General features: G+C 31.2%; 4 protein-coding genes across 4 annotated transcripts in view; 3 read left to right on the top strand and 1 right to left on the bottom strand.

The window, feature by feature from the left end:
• Window positions 1-12,040, top strand: part of LOC105329191 (microfibril-associated glycoprotein 4) — a 54,091-nt gene extending 42,051 nt beyond the window's left edge. Inside the window, exon 6 of the mRNA XM_066089150.1 lies at window positions 11,741-12,040. Coding sequence (XP_065945222.1) covers window positions 11,741-11,988 — 248 coding nt within the window. The 3' untranslated portion in view covers window positions 11,989-12,040. The remainder of the gene's footprint in view (window positions 1-11,740) is intronic.
• LOC136269590 (fibroleukin-like) lies at window positions 4,723-6,174 on the top strand. The gene is made up of 5 exons (XM_066089153.1): window positions 4,723-4,851; window positions 4,961-5,097; window positions 5,395-5,491; window positions 5,583-5,753; window positions 5,890-6,174. Exons 1-5 carry the CDS (start codon window positions 4,725-4,727, stop codon window positions 6,135-6,137), a joined length of 780 nt encoding a protein of 259 aa, XP_065945225.1. The 5' UTR covers window positions 4,723-4,724; the 3' UTR covers window positions 6,138-6,174.
• On the top strand, window positions 9,846-11,612 carry LOC105330265 (fibroleukin). The gene is made up of 5 exons (XM_066086962.1): window positions 9,846-9,961; window positions 10,394-10,525; window positions 10,612-10,754; window positions 11,100-11,196; window positions 11,287-11,612. The coding sequence occupies exons 1-5, from the start codon at window positions 9,889-9,891 to the stop codon at window positions 11,610-11,612; spliced, it is 771 nt and encodes a 256-aa protein (XP_065943034.1). The 5' UTR covers window positions 9,846-9,888.
• A 2,014-nt stretch (window positions 12,041-14,054) lies between the features above and the next one.
• LOC105330266 (UPAR/Ly6 domain-containing protein CG9338) overlaps window positions 14,055-14,382 on the bottom strand; it is a 3,109-nt gene continuing 2,781 nt past the window's right edge. The window contains exon 3 of the mRNA XM_011431877.4: window positions 14,055-14,382. This exon is cut by the window's right edge and continues 185 nt beyond it. Within this exon, the coding sequence (XP_011430179.3) occupies window positions 14,362-14,382 (21 nt within the window). The 3' untranslated portion in view covers window positions 14,055-14,361.

The following is a 14,382-nucleotide window of genomic DNA, read 5'->3' as shown; positions in this document are numbered from 1 at the left end:
TGGTTCCATTTTTATAAACCTGAAGAAAAAAACTGGAAAATAAAATATGTCTCACTAAACAAAGCAACCTACAATTGAAAAACGGGGGAAAGCAACAATAAAGGTTCTTCGTATAATTGCCTTTAATTGTGATGGTTGAGTTGCTCAGATTTTCAAAAAAAGGCCGAATGTGTTACAGAAGTTATATTCATGAAATATTATAGGATGTAAAAATATTACAAGATCAGACGACCGAAGTCAGAAACGATAGAGATCTACCTTTTAGATAATAATTAGTGCTCCTTCGCACACTGCAAAGTACACACATGACTATTTGCTTGAAAAAGAAATGCAACAATAAGATAAAGATAAATTACCATGTGACTTTTTTCTATTACCGAAATTGAAAAAAAACCCTGTTATCCGGGAGCTTTTTTCACTTCAGTTCCAGACTATTTTTGGCGGGGTTTTTTTAGTGTCAGGACAGGACAGGGGCTCATTCCAAAGCATGATAAAAAAAACAACTTAATAAGTGGGTTGAAGTAAAGGGTGATTATGTTAAAAGAATCTTCAAAAGAAGAGCTCTACATTAAGGTATAAGACAATAATCAAATTTTAAAGCTAAAATATTTGGACTTTTTCTTTATTTAATGTTCGTTTGTGGCCAAAAATATCTTATCAATTGTCAAAATTTAGAACATTTCTGATGGTTAGTTTATTGACTACCCACCCTCCTTAAACGATAGCTCTCGCATCTATTATCAACCATGATAATCGGATGCCATTCTTGAATGTAATGAACTATAAGAAATATGCACAGATATAAATATTTTTCTTGTGTTCTCCTTAAAGGGGCATGGTCACGATTTGGTCAAAAATTATTTTTCCGATTATAATACTTACAATGCCTCAGAAAGGCATTTTTAATAGGCAACCGAAATTTGAGTGTAATTTTTTGAGCTATAAGCGAGTTACAGAGTTTGAAATTCTTTGCTATGTAAACAAAGCGTTTGTTTACATTTTGAACGCTGAAGTAAAAATTTCAGTAGAGAACAAAGCTGGAAACAGAATTTTTACTGGTATATTGAACCTTTGTAAACAAAAACAGGGCACGAGCATTGTTTACATGACAAAGAATTGTGAGCCCTGAATCTTGCTTATAACTCTACGAAAGACTCCTAAATTTAATTTGATCATTAGAAATACATTTACAAAGCATTGAATATAATAAAAACATCAAAATAGAATTTGGCCAAAATCGTGGCCATGCCCCTTTAAATTGGAGGTTTGCTTTAAAATACCTAATCAAATTCTTAGCATCTCAAAAAATAACTCTTTTGAAAGCGGAACGTTTTTTTTTTTATAGAAAATCGAGTGTTACTAAAACGCTGAATGGAACGGAAACGGAAAATTTATAAATTTTGGAATAGAGTATATACTAGACAGAAACAATGTTCGTTGTACAAGTTGTTCATATTTGACGAAATTTTATGAATAGTTGGTTGTTTTGTTTGTAATATATTCTTTTGAATTTCTCTAAAGTATTATAACAATGCATTTAGCTTTGTGCTGTACGGAACGGAAATATAAATAAGCATACTACATGCATTATATTGTGATCATTATGTAGTCTGTTTGACTTGAAATAAATTATTTATACAAGTGATAAACATTTGCCACTCATTTATCGCGAGCAAATGGTATATGCATATTTATGTTAAAGATATGGGAATAAATAAAAACAGGAGGCCCCTGGGCCTTATTGCTCACCTGAAGAATTATAGCCACAATAAATGCAGCTTAATGCAGTCAAAATACAAAATATCTGGACAATGCAGTATAATACAAGTAGATACTGTATAAATTAAAAACCATTTTCCGCCTGGATATTTTTATTTTTATTACATGTATCACTAGACCCTTTTCTAATAGGATGATTTTTATAGGCATAGCACATGTTGAGCATTGCAGTTCTCAAAAAGGTCCTAAACAAATGTTTATATATGTGATATAAACCTTCATCAAACTCTGGACGTTACATAAAGATTTCCCAATATATTCCTATATAAATTTTTGCCCCCCCCCCCTTCCACGTTGTGACCCCATCCTACCCCCGAACACTTCTTTGGTTCTTAATTACTTGGATAGGTTAGTAGAATATTGAGAGCCCTTGGTTGAGCGGTTGTCAAGTTTTTGAAACTTTACGTCCATTATAAACAAAATAATGTTATTGTCACATACAGCGTAAATAAAAATGAATATATTATATAGATAATTTAAAGCTGCTTGGTCTGATTTTATATCAATTTTTTTGCACGCTTTTAAACGATGGTTATGCTAAGTATATGTATAATAATAGATATTGCAGTAGTTTTCCCAGTCAATTAAGCCAAATTTCAATGAAGAAAAATACGTACAAAATTTGCTAACAAAACAAACGACATAAAAGGGTACCGCGTTATTTCGCCTCATGTTAAAGTACGCCCCTGACGACGAGACAGGTATGGTTGTGTTCCGACTTTGACATCGCTTAATCGAAATGATCAGACAAATTACAAATAAACATGTGTATGTTTTGTTCGCTAATATTTCTGAAGTTTGCTTTCTTTACAATCGATGCATAGCATGCGGGTTGAATAACCCCAATTATTCGGGGGACGAAACCAAACGGTTTCCTTTTCTAAATATTCCCGTGATGCATTTTGGTTTGTTTTTTCGTTTGCCCAAAAAGAAATTATTTTTATTTACTTTGAATATTTCTAACTTTGAAAGGAGACTGGTTCTTCTGATGTAAATAGGAGAAAGTCATTAACTTTCTAAGATAAATGGTTTGTATAGAAAAAAATTGATACTGTAATAAAAAAAAAAATATCGGACCAAGCAGCTTTAAAAATACCCAATAACTCACGTGTGTTTGAAGCAAACTTCTCGATAAATTATTTATTAAAATAATTCATAAAACTGGTTTTTCATATTTTCATGTGACTATCATAGTAACATGCAATTGCTATACATACATACATTATTGCATGATTTTAAAAAGATAAACTTGAGATAATCATCAAAAGGATTAATTTTTGTACAAACAGTTAATCCAATTATTATAATGAATTGATATTTAACACATATATCTAAATGCAAGTTTTGTTCAAAACTGTGAAATAAAAAGAGGCCTGAAATGCTATAAAAATAAATTATCAGAGGCAAGGCAAAATACGTACTGTACATGAATTATTGCTAAAATGGAGCGAATTTTAAAATGTAGTCCATCAAAACAGAGTATTTTTATCAAGATAGGGTTAACGTTGTACTTAACGTCCTGTGTAACTACGGAAAGATTAACAAGGGTCGTTGTAAAAGACTTGGTTGGTTTCAAAAAATAAGGTCTTTGCATCTTTTTACGTGTATGTGTTGTAGAAAAATTACCTCGTGAAAAAATATTCTTCACTGTTTTGTGTTTATGACGTAACAGCATGATAATGAGTCCAATAGTTCCTTTCCTACCTTTTATGGAAGGGAGAAATGACAGATAATCACTTTTTACGTTGAAAACATAAAGCTAACATATCTAGTAGGTGGGAGTTAATTAAATACAAGAAAGTTTCCTATCCTGCATACATGATCGAAGATTTCTTATTGAACAATACAATTATTCGACAAACCTTAGATAACCATAGAATACCTGGTATATTATCTTAAACGTAAAATATATTATCTTAATCGATGATAGATTATTAAACAATTCAAATGTACGGAACCCCGTTGGTGACGCATGTTTTATCTGATGGACGCCAATTCAACTAAGTATCTGTCCAAGAGTTAAACGGACAGTTTTTTTTTATCATGATTTATATAATTTAAAACATGTAAATAAGAATAAGGATATAACTTTTTAAAAACCAGTCAATAAATTGGTATCATCAGACATTTTAAATAGCTTTACTCACTCCAACTTTAAAGAGAGAAAGAAAAAAAATGAACAAAAAATTCTTAAGCGAACAGTTATTTACCATTTATAACATGCAAATAAGAATAAGGATATAATAAAATCAGTCAATAATTTGGTATCATTTTCAAATGTACAAGATATTCTATTTCATTATAATTACATACTTCAAGAATACATCAATACACAACAGTATATAAAGCAGACTGTTGGCTGTTTTTGGTCGACAACAATTCACAATGTGGACACTGGTTGTTATCACGATGGTCATGTGGGGTGTTGATGCCAAAGGAATCAAACTTCAGCTCTCAGGTAATTAAACATGTAGATTGTCTTCAGTTGACAATTTCCATTACTTAATGCTGATCTTAAATATGCAAAAATGTTTATTAATTAAAGCCCACCCCTAGCTAATTGAGAGTTGATATTTTATTTAATGATTATCAACTCTGTGACAGTTATATCTACTTTATATAAGCTCGTCATAAATTAATTTTTGTTAAGTTATTTTAATGATTTTGCTACGCAGTTAATTTAAATAACGGACAGGTTAAAGGCCAACTATCAATTTGGATAGATTATTTTGATATTTCTTTTCATTTATACCTTCTATTATTTCCTCTACTTTTCAATATGAGTGACCTTTACGGCATTAAGTTAATAATCATGCCACATGTATAATGATTAGATAACTAATATTATAAAGGCGATTTTGCCTGTTGTTCAACCCATATTCACTTATATACTTAATTATATGTATATTTTTGGATAAAATAACTATGCTACATCTGCAGATGAGATGAAGTCCATGTTGGAGAAATCTGACTGGGACCACAAGGACACAGCATTGTCCATTCACGGTCCAATGACTCTAGATATCCAATCCAGCTTTAAACTGAAGGAGGGACAAGTCTTCTTAAAATCACGTATAAACATTTTCAAAGAAAAGGAAAGAAATCAAGTGAGAATTAGATTATCATAACAATTTTATTCTCCAGTTTTCTTTTAAATTTTCATTTCGTTGAAACGTTTAAGGGGTCCATAGCAGATACAAGGACTGTGCTGACATAAAGAAACACAGACCGATGAGTGGAGTTTACACAATTTACCCAACCCCGGGAACAAACAAGACAGTGTTCTGTGACATGACAACTGAGGGAGGGGGGTGGACGGTGAGTATTCAGTAAAACTTGGGACAAAATTAGATGAATCAGGGCCAATAATTTTGGACTCGTTTATTCTTAAATGATACTTTTTCTACTGTAAAATTAATGTTTTTTTTCTGCACGATAATTTTGCAGAAATAAACTATTAAATAAAACTTACACGGTATTTTTGTGAAATATTGTTGAAATTAATCTAGAAATCGTAAAAAATTGCAAAAGTAACGATTTTTAAATTTAAAAAAAACACCAATACACAAATAATTCGATGTTGACTGTATTTCATTAAAATTGTTGTACTGGTAGGTAATACAAAGGAGAATTGACGGGGAAACAAACTTCTTCAGAAACTGGAAAGATTACAAAAAAGGGTTTGGTCACCCTGAACACGAGTATTGGTTGGGTAGGTTCAACTAGATGTACCGTTCTGATATACATCATGCATTATAAATAAATAGTACTGTGTAATGATTATGAATGTTTTGTTGTTACAGGAAATGATGCCATTCATGAATTAACAAAAGATAAGAAACAAATTCTAAGAATTGACTTAGTGAAATTTTCAAAAGAAAAAGCCCACGCAATATATTCGTCTTTTTTCGTTGGTAACGAGGCTAGCAAGTACAAACTGACGCTTGGAAGTTTCAACGGAACCAAAGGTTTAGGTATGTTGAATATAAATGCTCGTGCATTATAAACTTTAAAAATGAAATTAAACGACTTGCCGTTGCACGTTATCGCGAGTTAACAAATAAAACTGAAGGTGCTGATACCTGTATTAATTATTTTTTTTTAATTTAGGCGATAGTTTGGGAAAGTCTAGCAACAACATGTACTTCAGTACTACAGATAATGATAATGACAACGACAAAAGCAACTGTGCAGAGGTCTACAAAACTGCAGGATGGTTTAGCAGTTGTTTTCGTACCAATCTGAATGGGCCGTACAAAAAAGACTCGAACCAGGATGCAAAGGAATTATCTTGGTACGACTGGGGATCCACATGGAGATCGCTGAAGTCGGCTAAAATGATGATTCAGCCAATGTAAACATTTGAAAAACATTGTATTAAAACGCACGAATCTGTTCATTGTTTGTCTTATGTTTAAATTCTTAATGATACACAATTTATGGGGATAAAAAAGATATTACCAACCACGTTCATAATCGGGTAACATTATGTAAATGAAATGAATTTTATTCAGAAATATGCACATAGATAACATTTTTCGTTTTTTCTATTGATTGTTGGTATGGTTTGAACGCCTTTTAATTTCTTTGCATCCCAAAAATAACGACAGTTCTTAAAACGGAACATATTCTACAAAAAATCGGGCGATTACCAAACTTTGTTGGGACAAAGTTGAATCATTTTTATAGTTTTTTACGAGATGACTTCCTTAATTACTCGTTAGAAAGAGATTAAAATTTTAAACGATTAATAATAATTAAAAAACATACACTTGTGTTACTAATCTAATGATGAAGACGTGGTAGGTAAGCTTTGTTTTGTGTTTTCCTCCTCACAAGTGTTAAAGAGGTTCGTTCCTCTGTTTTTTTGGTAGCCATTTTGGGTCACCTCTATTCTAGAAAGTTATGCATCATATATTGATTCTACTCATGAATTCAAATTTTATAATGCCAATTAAACTATCTTAAATAAAATAGTAAAGAAAAAAATTACATATTCTCAGAGTTTAGTATGGGACTATATTTTGTAGCGGAAGGTTTTTTAGAAGAAAATGAACATTTTTCACAACTCAGCTGTTTTAGAGTACCGTCACTTTAGCTTCCTTATTTTCAGAGAAAACAAAATTTCCAGAGATTTTGTGCATTAGGATATCTTATGAAAAACATTATTTTACAATTTTTCAATATTTCTATCGACACATATTGGCAAATTTAAATTAAATTTCATAAAAGTCACGAAAAAATGAATCCCAGTTTATGTCTAAAATCAGTAAATTTCATGCCATATCTCAAATCATAATAGACCCATTATTTGTGTTTTATTTTCTGAAATTTTAAGATATTTCTGACAAGTTTATCATTATTTAAGAAAATTTTTGAGACTTTTAAATAATTTCATTTCATGTTGAATTGGTAACGGATAAAAATAGCGTTTTATCAGTGCAAAAAGGTCAAAATATCAAATAGGTGAAGAAATTGTAACAATTTTCTTTATGATCACTTTAATTTTATTTATTTAAATAGTATAAATTTGTATTTGATGTCATGGTTCATTCCGATTATAAAATATAGAGGGAAAAGCGATTTATGTGCAATCTGTACTTTCAATGCAGAAAGGTCATGTTAAATACACCGTATCGCCAAATGAAGCATATAGACCCCAAAATGTTGTTTTGAATTTTGGTTAAGCTATGTGTGTAGATTTTTAAAACATACTTTAGAAAAAAACTTTAAGACTTTTGATTGCAGGATCCAACGTCAAGTACTAGTACACGTATTATTATTTTCAGGACAATCACTAGACAAATTAGTCTTTATGAAGAATTGACATTAAGATTGATCATTCATGACAATGCCCACAAAAGTTGCAGAAATGATAATCATTGCAAATTCATACAAGAAAGATAGTTAGTAAGTGTTAAGCACATGCTACATGTATGTATTGCTACGCGGCGCAGCCAATACCGTTTTCGGTTATGCTATAAGACACGCCCATTTTGTGTCTCTCAGCATTTATGAAATTATTTACAAAAAATGGAACCATTCTTTACGTATTATGAGCTGATAATTTCGGCCGGGGCGTGGTCAAATCCAAAAGAGCTCTTCGGGCTTTATGATAGATTTGGCCACGCCCCGACCGGAATTATCACATCATAATATTCATAGAATAATTTCTTATTACTTATATTTATATTATTTCCAATTTGTACACTTTAAAACATTATTTTAAAACCACGTGCACTATTTTCTTATATAGCACTTGCAATGTATTACTATGCGGCGCAGCCAATACCGTTTCTCTGTTATGCTATAAGACAGGTCCATTTTGTGTCTCTCATGTTTTATGAAGTTATTTGGTTTTAAGGTTTAAAATTGATTTTTAATGTTATCACAGACTAAGAAAGTTGAAAATATAAATATTAGGCTATAGGGTTCAAAATTGATTCGTGTTATAATCACGGACAAAGACATTTAAAAATGTAAATATATCATTTTATATTGAAATGTCCCTTTTATTGTAATTTATGAGAAAAATTCCTTTAGAAGTTTTACTGTATTAAACCCTCTGTCTTTAAATAATTCAACTATTGTCAACACAAAATGTAAAAAAAATTTGTCTGGAGGAGACAAATGACAGATTTTTATTATTAGTCCCCTACCGGTGTCACCGGAGGGGACTATAGCTTTCCTCTGCGTCCGTCAGTCCGTCCGTCTGTCCGTCCGTCCGTCCGTCTGTCTGTCCCACTTCAGTTTTCCACACTTTTTTTTCTTTATGCATTTGAGTAATAATATGAAACTTACTGAATAGCTTCAAAATGTCAAACTACAGATCAAGTTTACACTTTTATAGCGTTTGGGTGACATATTTTCGAGAAAATTAATTTTTTATATTCCAATTTTTTAATGTTCGGGTTCATTATCGGGTTCGGTGTGTATTGAATAAACGAGGCCAGTGTTGTTAGAAATAATATCGTGCGTTACTTGTACCATTCCTTTTATAATTTCTAACAAACAAATAAATTCTGTAAAATAGTGTCAAACATTGTGTTGTAAATTTAATCGGCAGGTTTTTTTTGTATTATCACAATCGGGTTCGTTGTCGGGTTCGGCTGTTTAACTGTTTGGTTTGATTTGGGGTACAGAAGACGATAAGAAATTATATTGTGCATAACAGTACATCGTTTTCACAAATTTTTACCGGCGAATACTTAATGGACTTGGCGAAATTACATGAGATAAAATAAGGAGTATTATTTTACCGACTTTGTATTTAACTTCTTTATCAACTATAACGTTATAGTTTTAATTTCCTCAGAGTTTGTTCTTTTATCTCTGATTAAAGCATGACATCTCGTTTACAATAGTTCTGAAATAGTTGTGTGCTTGGAAGCTTTCGTAGAATAATACAAACCGGTAGGGGACGTGTATTGCCTTTGCAATACTCTCAGAATGCTTGTTATAATAAAGATTACATTGTGTATTTCTTACCATTTAATTGACGTACGTTGGCAGCACGAAGGCGTTTGTTGTCCAGTCGTTCGATTGAAAACTTTTTACGTAGAAAACATAAAGTCAATAGATCTAGTTTGTGCGAGTTAATTTCAATTAAAATTACAAGAAAGTTTCCTACCCTCCATACATGATTGAAGATTTCTTATTGAACAATGCAATTATTCGACAAACCTTAGCTTACCATATTATATATTATCTTTAACGACCGATTCAAATGTACGGAACCCCGTTGGTGATAAATGTTTTATTTGAAGGACACCAATTAAAGTAATTATCTGTCGATCGCAAATAATTATTTAGAAGCCAAAACATATTTTAAATAGCTTTACTCTCTCCACCTTTAAATAAAGAAAAAACATGCAAAAAATAAAAAAAAATCCAATAATTAAGCGGACAGTTATTGTTCATGTTTTATTTAATTTATATCATGTAAATAAGAATAAGGACATTACTTTTTAAAAATCGGTCAATAATTTGATATCATTTTCAAATGAACTAGTGTTCCATTTCATTATAATTACATACTTCAAGAAAACATCAATACACAACAGTATATAAAGCAGACTGTTGACTGTTGTTGGTCGACAACAATTCACAATGTGGACACTGGTTGTTATCACGATGCTCATGTTGGGTGTTGATGCCAAGGGAATCAAACTTCACCTGTCAGGTAATTAAACACGTAGAATGTCTTCAGTTGACAATTTCTATTTACTTAAAACTGATTTTAAATTTGCAAAAGTGTCTAAATAATTAAAGTTTACCCCTAGCTTACTGAAGGTTGATATTTTATGTAATGATTATCAACTCTGTGACTACAATATCATAAAAACATGATTACGGACAGATTAATGGCCAACCATAAAACTAGATATATATTTTGATATTATTTTTCTTCTATTGATTCTATTATTTTCTCTAATATTCAATATGAATGACCCTTGCAACATTAAGTTATTCCCTAATAATTATGTTATGATGATAATGGAGAGAACTAATATAGACTATGTATGCCTGTTGTTCAATCCATATTCACTTATGTACTTATTTGTATATTTTTGAATAAAATACTTTTTAAAAAATAACCATGCTACATTTTCAGATGAGATGAAGTCCATGTTGGAGAAATCTGACTGGGACCACAAGGACACAGCATTGTCCATTCACGGTCCAATGACTCTAGACATCAAATCCAGCTTTAAACTAAAGGAGGGACAAGTCTTCCTTAAATCACGTACATACATTTTCAAAAAAAAAGGGGGGATTTGATAACAATTCAACAGTTTTCTTTTTAATTTTCATCTCATTGAAACGTTTAAGGGGTCCATAGCAGATACAAGGACTGTGCTGACCTAAAGAAACACAGACCGACGAGTGGAGATGGAGTGTACACAATTTACCCAGCCCCGGGGACAAACAAGACAGTGTTCTGTGACATGACCACTGATGGAGGGGGGTGGACGGTGAGTAGTCAGTATATAACTAATCCAAACCCAATGATTCTGGTATAAATACTCATTTACCTACTGTTTTCTTGCAAAATTATTAACTGATACTTTTTCTTACTGTAACAATAAATGTTTTGTGCTTAGATATTTAGCGGAAATAAACTTTAAAATAAAAATAACACAACAGTTTTGTTAAACATTGTTTAGATAACCTATCGCCAAAATTTATGCGGAAATCTAGACATCGTTTAAAATTGTAAACGTCCCCACTATTTTGATTAGATTAAAAAAAAACTTCACAATTCTTTCATCACATCCCAAAGTTAACTATATTTCACTAAATAATTTTCGTAATAATAGGTAATACAAAGGAGAATAGATGGTAAAACAAACTTCTTCAGAAACTGGAAAGATTACAAAAAAGGATTTGGTCACGCTGAACATGAGTACTGGTTAGGTAGGTACCACTTGATATACCGTTCTCTTATATTACCGGTATAAATGAATTACATACGGTGTAATGATTATAAGTGGTTTTTTGTTACAGGAAATGACGCCATTCATGAATTGACAAAAGATAAGAAACAAATTCTAAGAATTGACTTGATGAAATTTTCGAGAGAAAAAGCTCACGCATTATATTCAACATTTTTTGTGGATAACGAGGCTAACAAGTACAAGCTGACCCTTGGGAGTTTTAACGGAACCAAGGGATTGGATATGTTGAATGTGAAATCGTTGTTACGCATATACCATAGAATTAAGATAAGAGTTCTTGCTGGGTATATTTACAATCTAATTAAAATTAGAACTTCCATCCGCTCCCCGGTTTTCGATATAGCGTATCGTAGAGGAGCGGAATTACAAGTCTAATTTTAATTAGATTGGGTATATTTACATTTGTTGTTTCTTAAAAGCAATCAGAAAGAAATATTAAAATAGTCGGTTATGCTGAATTTGGTGTAAATTACAACATGTGCACTGTATTTTTTTTACTTAAGGAGATAGTATGCAGAATTCCAACAACACATATTTTAGTACCAAAGATAAGGATCATGATCACTATAAGGAAAATTGTGCAGCAAGCTTCAATTCAGCAGGGTGGTTCAGTTCCACATGTTTCTATACCAATTTGAATGGAGAGTATCGAAAAAACTCACGTGTCGATGCAAAGGAATTATGTTGGTACCATTGGGGAAACACTTGGAGGTCTCTGAAGTCAGCGAAAATGATGATAAGGCAATTGTAAATAGACTTGTTGCGTCAAATTAATAAAGAATTAAATCAAGCAATGATTTCATATTTTATTGTTTGTCATGTTTTGATAGGGCTAAGTAAATACATGTAATTTAATACTTACCCAACTATTACTTATTACATATGATTTGATTAACGTTTGCATTTCCTCCGAACATAACATTTGAAATTTGAAAGAGAAAAATGATTATCGAATTTTTTCAACGTTTTAAAGTTATATGTATAGAACGGCAAACTTGTGGTTATCAAAGTACAAACAGGCCTATATTCATCAGAATAAAAAAAAACTTTTAAAATCTTCATATAGATTAAAAAAATAATAGAAGTCCTAAAAACGGACATGTATTCATTAAGATAAGAATTATATTCAGTTGTCTGATAAGTTGACTTAAAACGTTCATATGTGCACAATTTTTCATAAAATGAGAAATGCATGCAGTAAACCATTGACTAAATTGATATTTTGTTAGTGCTGTTTCTTTGAATAAGGCCTTTTGCTGTAAATTGGACACTCACTAGCATGGTACACTGTCGTATGAGAATGCATGTACGAGATCCTATTTCGATCCCTTATCCGAAATAGCTGTCGTTTTCTTGGGTTGTTTAACGATTTTGATATTTTTAATGCCAGAAAAACGTCGTTTTTCTGGCAGGTAAAATACCAACATCGTTGGAAAAGGCCAGGAAAGCATCAGGTATTTCGGACTATTCGATCCCATGATCTTTGAAATAAAACAGTTTTTCAGAGTTAATGTTTATCGAATATGTGCAGTTTATTAATCTCGTAATAGCTTCATCAAAAAATTAAAGTTGATTTGAATTGTCAAACTTTTCCTTGCCATGTACAAGAAACTTATGCACATAATAGGTATTCTAACTATTGCATATAATATGTAATTAAGCATCAAGGTCATTATCATTTTATCAAACTTTTAAGAGTTTATCAAAAAAGAAAATTACTTTCATTTATGTTTCATTGTTGCAAAAATATAGTGTATTTTACACAACAGTATATTATCAGAATACTGGGATAGAAAATCATAAAGCATTTAAAGGGGCATGTGACGATTTGGGCCAAATTTTATTTTTCTGTGTTTAATTTATACAATGCTTTATGAATGCATTTCTAAAGATCAAATGAATCTTGAGAGTCAGTCGTAGAGGTATAAGCAAGGGCTCGCAACTCTTTGTCATGTAAACAAGACTCTTGTACTGTTTTTGTTTACATGGGTTCAACATACCAGTAAAAAAATCTTTTTCAAACTGATTTGTATATCTTCTTATTCATTTTAGTATTCAAAATGTAAACAAAAGCTTTGTTTACATAGCAAAGAATTATAATCTCACTTTTAACACGACGACTGACACTCAAATTTTGGTCAACCATTACAAATGACTTACTAAAGCATTGTAAACATTAAAAACGGAAAAATAATTTTTGACCAAAATCGTGACCATGCCCCTCTAAAATATCGATATCGCCAATAAATTAGGCATATTCCAAGTGCTTCACATATGACTTATACGTACAATATTTTTCGGCCTAATGATTTCACTTTAATGAAAGAAATTTACTCAATAACATTTCGGAATCGCGATAGCTTAACTCCCTTGTTATTTAAAAAGCTTGCACCTTATTACTATCTAAATATTCGAAATATCGTTTTGGTTTATACAAAATAAAGCCCTTTATTATATTAAATGCATTAAGAAAGTGAGCAAAATAAATTAATCATGCTACTTCTTAATAAACACATATTTTCATGTTCAAAAGTACATCACAATAATTTTATCGATATTTTCATCTGAGAGATGCACCTTAACTTTGATAGAGTCCTAGCTAATCTAAGTCATACCCTAGTTAGTCCACTATATAAAAATGGTGCACGTTGTTCAACAACAGCAAAAGTCTGTCATAATTGATATATCGTCAGTGCAATAAATTGAGAGAATTCAGTGATGCACTGCAACTATATCCTCTTGCAAGTGACATATTGCTGCAAGTGATATTTGCATTGCACTTGCAATGGATTAATAAAAAAAAAAAAAAAGTCTCTATGTTGTAGCTAAAGTTTTATTACCATAACGGTAGTATTCAGCAAATTCATTACAATATATAAACTTCACATTTATGTTTCAAATGATGGCGAGCAATTAGAAAAGTAATGCATGGTGTAAAACAGTCGATTGCATATTGAATTACTAATTGTAAAAAAATGTGAAGCATTCATATGTAAAAAAAAAAAAAATCAGTTCTCATTATGAATGATAGTAACATACATGTATAGTATATAATTTTTCTTTAATTTCATTGTCTTGTGAAATTCAACGTGTCATAAAATTTTCTTCATTACTTGTTTATTGTCTAGTAACTTTTTCTGAATAT

This window comes from Magallana gigas, chromosome 6 (assembly GCF_963853765.1).
Source record: "Magallana gigas chromosome 6, xbMagGiga1.1, whole genome shotgun sequence".
Lineage (NCBI taxonomy): Eukaryota > Metazoa > Mollusca > Bivalvia > Ostreida > Ostreidae > Magallana > Magallana gigas.
Note: the sequence above shows the minus strand (reverse complement) of the source record. Positions and strands in the feature narration are given on the sequence as shown.